Below are 6591 nucleotides of genomic sequence, written 5' to 3'. Positions count from 1 at the left end.
GTGCTCTGTTTCTTGCAAATACAGAGAGGCTGAAAGCTATTATAGTACTCAGGCCTCGTCCCTCCCAGGGCCTGCATTCAAACTATAGAACTACCCCTTGGTCCTGGGCACCTTTGGAGTCCTATCAGAAGCTTCTCCTAAGCTTCCAGGGAGGGACCAGGCCTGAGTACTATAATAGCTTTCCCCACCTCTCTCCAAGGCGGTGGACTGAGATGGGGAATCAGATTCTTATCACAAGTTGCCAACCAGTTGGCTGAGCCTTCCTCCAAGCTGCGTTCCCTCAACATCCCAAAACTCCCCAAAGCAGCATGGCTGTGCTGGGTCTTATGCAATCATATTCAAATCCTACCTCAGTAGAATCTGCACTGCTGCCCTTTTTGAGACCCAACACTCATATGATCTCCTCCGTGCATGCTAGAACTGTAGTCATATCTGATTTCCTGCAGCCCGTTTCCTCTGTCCCGATGCCCCATTTTCCTCTTGTGCTCTGTTTGTTGTAAATACAGTGAGGCTGGTGAGATTGAGGCACGCACTGTTACGGGCTGTATATGGACATAGTATGATCTACACACATTCTTCCTTTGAGTAACTGGCATGCCCGGTGCAAGAAATATCAACCCTTTATAAAGAATCTCTTATTTCTGCAGTAGACACAATTTTTAGGATATACCTGAGGAGGAACAAAATTCTGACAGATTCCATTTCCCTAGAGTGCCGAGAAGAATCTGTGAGGTTTCGTTTTGGGAAAAGGCCTGGCAGATATCAATGAGAAACCCTGCAATTTAAAGCAAGTTCAGTTTTTCTTCCAATGCTCAAGTGACAATAGAACGACAAAAGCAAACTTCAGTCCATTTTTCTCAACCCAGCAGGACAACCACTCCCCAGGAAAGGAATTATCAACATGAATCATTTGTAAAACACACAGCCATTTTAACCGACTGAAATAAGTAGCATTCATGCTGAAATACGAGGTCACCCTGGACACTTGAAATCAAAGAATATAGATGAGGAGAAAGCTTAGATCCCAGCTAGCGTTTGAAAAGTTTCATGGTGAAGGGTGGATAAGTAGAGGAATTCCCGGAGGTCAACGTTTGGGGTTTCTTTGCAGATCTGAGTGGGTATAATTTTAGATCCAAATGGAAACCAACATGTTGAAGATACGAAACAAATCAGTCAATTATAACGTCTTAAAGATAAAAGGCAATCCACTTGGCTTTGTGTGATACATTATTTGGTTGGAAACATTTTAAATCTTCTTTATGCCTTTAAAAAAAATCTTAATTGCTTACTTTATAAAAATAAATTATCCCAGTTGAAAGCTCATGCTCTTCCCAATTAAGCCAATTTAAAGACAAAATTTTAGTTTGTGCTTTATATAGCACTAAAATAGTACGGGGCTCCAACCCCATGTGCTAATGGGGATTCAAAGTTACCATAGATGAAAACATATTACAGATTCTGAATATCACTCTTCGTTTGCTTTATCATTTAAAAAAATCTTTCTCTAATGAATCATAAGTCCATAAAACTTACCGTCTTGAATGGACCTTAAAAATCACATCATAGACGGTTCCTTCATTTAAGAAATGAAGAAATTCAAATTTAGAGATTAAGTGAGCTTAAAACGAAATTCCTCATCAAACACCTAATTTAGAATCTGAAAATAACACTATCGTAGAACACATATGGAGCGTTATTCCCCGTCCTTACTCTCTCCAGGACTCAGGCTATGTACTTATGGACCAAAGGAAGGCAGGAAAAAGGATAATCAAGATGCACAAATACTGAACTACCAAAGCTTATAACCCACACAGTATTAGATGGCTCTATCACAAAGCCTTCAGGTTGATGTTAAGTCAATTAACTGCCACTTTAAAGATATTTAAAAAATAATAATGACAGCACTTTTCAGAAATGGTTACAGCTCTCTGACATTATCTGGGAAAATGACCATTTATGGTTCCATCCAATGTCCACAATTCTACACACAGCGTAAGATGTAACAAAACTATTTTAAGCTCCATCGTTGAGTAGAGTGAATGTACCTCCCAGCCTTCAATGTGAGACTGCCATTCCTCTAAGACTTCTAACTTCTCCATCTGCCTCTTGGCCTCGTTTATGTTAGAACAGACAGCTTTCATGGCTTGGAGGGCTTCCATTACTGCTGCATAGTCACTGTGTTTCCTCGGAGTCCGCTTCAGCAACTCCTGTTTATACACAAAAAACAAATCACCCTTTGATCTTCAGCTTTCTCGTACAGCAGGTTCAGACTGACCAGGAAATGAAAACTGCAGAAATCGTGAGAGCCACTTGCAGAAGTGACATCACAAACTCCACTAAGATTAAGATTAAAAAGGAAAGGTTGAACCAATGGATATGCGTCACTCTGATACACATCTTGCAGCTCCTTTAATTTTTGGCCTTTAAATTATTTTGTTTTCAGAAACGAAATTAGATTTCTCCTTTCAAATTGTCAAATATCTCACCGGCAGCATGTAATTTTTTTATAAGATTGACCGCTGTTCCAACAGAAATACAACTTTATATGTCTTCCTAGAGTCTTTAACAGAACAGTAAGCCTTTAAATAAATATGTCCCATAATTTCAAAAATAATTTAAATGCCTTATTTTCTAATACACTTTTGAGAAACTATAAAAACACGTCAGAATTAAAGCAAAAGTTTTAAATAATGTCTTACACTCTAGCAAAATAAATTTATAAGTTCCACGATACTCCATCACTAAAGGAACAATTTACGCTATTTTCACCAATAACTCAGGTTCATTTTCTGCAATGAATGAATTGCCATATGCCCCTCAAGAGCTTTTTTTTGTTTTGTTTTGATTTTGGGGTTTTTTTTTTTGGCATTTTATGGTTTTTTCCATTCAGGATATCAGAGCAAGAGTGATCTTTAATCTTTTAAATATATTAAAAGGTTCTGTTTGTTGTTTAGAAGCACAAAATTAAACATATTCAGCCACTGTCTAGACAGTTGTGACCACATTGCTTTCTAATTAGTCATTTGTTTCTTTACTACAGTTGCCATCATCATGTAACTAACACAATCACAGAAATCCTGAGGCAAGTCTTCAAAAGAATTTCCTTAATTCTTAACATACAGTGGGAAAATATGCAGTTGTTATGCTCTCTTGAGGTCTGTTACTGTTGAAAATGCTGCAATACACTTTGACCCTGCATTCAGTATGTTCACACTCCGTTCTGTGGAGCTAACACCCAAGACAAGATTTAAAAATTTATGTTGGGGTGGCACCTGGGTGGCTCAGTCGTTAAGCGTCTGCCTTCGGCTCGGGTCATGATCCCAGGGTCCTGGGATCGAGTCCCACATCGGGCTCCCTGCTCAGCGGGAAGCCTGCTTCTCCCTCTGCCACTCCCCCTGCTTGTGTTCCCTCTCTCGCTGTGTCTCTCTCTGTCAAATAAATAAAATCTTTAAAAAAAAAAAAAAAACTTATGTTGGGGGCGCCTGGGTGGCTCAGTCGGTTAAGCGACTGCCTTCAGCTCAGGTCATGATCCTGGAGTCCCGGGATCGAGTCCCACATCGGGCTCCCTGCTCGGCGGGGAGTCTGCTTCTCCCTCTGACCCTCCCCCCTCTCATGCTCTCTGTCTCTCGTTCTCTCTCTCGCAAATAAATAAAATCTTAAAAAAAAAAATTTAAAAAATAGCACTTACGGGCACCTGGGTGGCTCAGTCGGTTAAGCGACTGTCTTCAGCTCAGGTCATGATCCTGGAGTCCTGGGATCGAGTCCCGCATCAGGCTCCCTGCTCAGCAGGGAGTCTGCTTCTCCCTCTGACCCTCCCCCCTCTCGTGCTCTCTCTCAAATAAATAAATAAAATCTTTAAAAAAATAAAAATAATAAAAAAAAATAAAACCCTGTGCTGCTTGGCCAAACCAATAATTTCAAGTTCCACAAATACGACCTTTTCTTTAACACACAGCCTAATCCCCTAATGTTTTTCTCTGAATAAATAAAACCATCCAAAATCAAAGAGATTATCAGCACAGTGGTACAACAACAACAAAACTATCAACACCAACTTATCTACTACACCAGTGAATAGTTTCTTCACGTTTCTTTGTGAAGATAATCATCCAAAGAGGGGGAAAGATGTCATCTTTCCACTTCTCGAAGGTGCTCTGAGTTGATCTTTTTCTTCCAAAGCAAGGATGTGTCCATGATTCTATCTTTTGAGAGGTCAGCTCAGCCAACCCCATCCGGTGGTCATCCCTATCCAGAAGCGATTTAGAACGACTACCTAGCATGATGTGTTTCTCTTAATATCACTATCCCTTCTGACTCTTAAAACAAACAAATGCCCGGGATTCCAAAATCAGGTCCAGGAATAGCTGAAGCGATCTGAGTCACCAAGTCAGGAGTCTGAAAGAACTCTCCGAAAGATAGGAGTCAGGTTTGCACCAAACCTCCTGACCTTCTGAAGACCACACTAAAGCTCTGCAGAACTGGAGATACCCATGTTAGCTTCTCTCTGTGGCTTAACCAAGCAATTTTAACTTGCTTTTTAATAAGGAGAAATTGTTTTCAAAGAAATTTTAACAAAAATCCAGTTATGCAACTCACGGAAGTTGTAGTTAAAAAAATGTATTTTTAGCTCAAATTCCTTACATTTGTTTCTCAAAAAGTAAATCAATAAGAACACCAGTTAATATGTGCATAGCATATTGGAGTATTTTAAAAATTTAGAGAGCAAGTAGTAGTTAATCTATTAAAATAAATCAGAATCAAATATATTTGAGTAATAATAGCTAACATATGGAGTACATGCTGTGCTAAATGATTTGCATAAAACAGTTCAATTACTATTTTTTTTTTTTTATTTATTTGAGACAGAGAGAATGAGAGAGAGAGAGCACATGAGAGGGGGGAGGGTCAGAGGGAGAAGCAGGCTCCTTGCCGAGCAGGGAGCCCGATGCGGGACTCGATCCAGGGACTCCAGGATCATGACCTGAGCCGAAGGCAGTCGCTTAACCAACTGAGCCACCCAGGCGCCCCTCAATTACTATTTTTATGTAATACCTTTTCCATATGCATATATATGTATATACACACATACACAAACAGATATACATATCCATTATACACATTCTTGCAGATATATGCTACAATTCCATCATCATTATTTCTGTTTCATTAATAAAAAGCCAAGGTTTTAAGGGGTTAGATTATGTGTTCAGTCACACAGCTAGTAAGCAGAATACTTAGGATCTGAACTCAGAGCTCATGTGCTCAACCACTATCCCAAACTGCCTAACCTGCTGTTATAGTTCCAAAACCACCATTTCCAGAATTGCTATTCTAATCTATTTGCATGCTTTTGCAGTACAAGCATAATTAGCACATCATAATATGTTTTTCACAATAACACTTTTGGTCATTGTAATGAGGCAATGGGCCTACGACCATTAATGGGACATAACCTGTCATCCAGAGGCAGCATTTGCTTAGCACTGTCATTCTACGTCCTATCATTTATTGTCCCACGTGACCCATACCATTCCCTATAATACTGATTCAAAAATCAAGCTCTGAAATTATGTAATCTTCACTTTAACTTCATTAGCATCAAGAAGACACCAATGTTAGGGGAAGTCAAAAAATACACCAACAGTAGATTTACTTAAGATAAAGAACCCTGTAGATAAAATGCGATATAAACTGGTCATAAGGTACTTAATGGGATCTATCTTGAAACTAATGCATTTACTCTAAATAAAACTCAAACAAGTATGTTTTCTACAAAGAGCACTAAAAGTCTCTTTTCCCAAAAGATTTGTTTCCTAATCCATACATATGTGACAAAATAGCTATTTTCCCTAGTAACCATGATCTGCCCTTTCTTTAGAAAATCCGATTATTTAAAACAAAAATTTTTTAAAGACCATCAGCAAAATATGCAGGTACAAGGAAAATACTACAGTGAAATAAACACATAAAATACCTTCAAAAGGAGAGGGTACTTGCAAATTCTTTGTATTGGTGTTACTAAATATCCTTCCAGGGGAACATCTGTGTTCTTCCGTCCTCCAAGTAGCATGCAGTTCTGCAGTGGAGATAAAAATAATTAATTACGATTTTTTAAACCTGAAGCCATGAAATTTTCTTCTATCATAAAATCTTCTGCTAAAACTTGTGAAAGCCTGTCTCCATACAGTTTCTTTCTCTGAGATGAGCCCTTGCAATCACAAATACCATTTACAGAAGACAAAGAGAAGTATTTTTCCATTTCGTATTAGTTATAGAAACTAAAATATGTTTTGAATATTAATTATTATATATTCTCCTGACTATGAAGTCTGAGGAAAAAGAGATAGGATAGAGACGGAGGAATAGATAGATGAGTGGGTAGATGGATGGATGGATGGACAGACAGATGAATGGACTGATGGATGAATAAGTAATAGACACAAAGATACACAGATCAACCCTACTTATAAAGGGAGTTGTGTTGTAGTTGAATTGTGGTGTTGTGTTGTGGGGTAAAGAGCAGGCCTAGAGACAACTGGGTTCTATACGTGCTTTGCCACTGACTAGTGATGTAACGGGTTGATTTCAGAA

The 6591-nt window shown here is 38.8% G+C and overlaps 1 protein-coding gene across 1 annotated transcript in view; it reads right to left on the bottom strand.

Annotated features, from left to right (window-relative positions):
• PREX2 (phosphatidylinositol-3,4,5-trisphosphate dependent Rac exchange factor 2) overlaps window positions 1–6591 on the bottom strand; it is a 284920-nt gene that overhangs the window by 202555 nt on the left and 75774 nt on the right. Inside the window, exons 5-6 of the mRNA XM_044914225.1 lie at window positions 5975–6076; window positions 2046–2207 (exon numbers count right to left, since the gene is read on the bottom strand). Of these exons, the coding sequence (XP_044770160.1) occupies window positions 2046–2207; window positions 5975–6076 (264 nt within the window). The remainder of the gene's footprint in view (window positions 1–2045; window positions 2208–5974; window positions 6077–6591) is intronic.

This window comes from Neomonachus schauinslandi, chromosome 4 (genome assembly GCF_002201575.2).
Source record: "Neomonachus schauinslandi chromosome 4, ASM220157v2, whole genome shotgun sequence".
NCBI lineage: Eukaryota > Metazoa > Chordata > Mammalia > Carnivora > Phocidae > Neomonachus > Neomonachus schauinslandi.
This window is presented reverse-complemented; position numbering and strand designations above follow the sequence as displayed.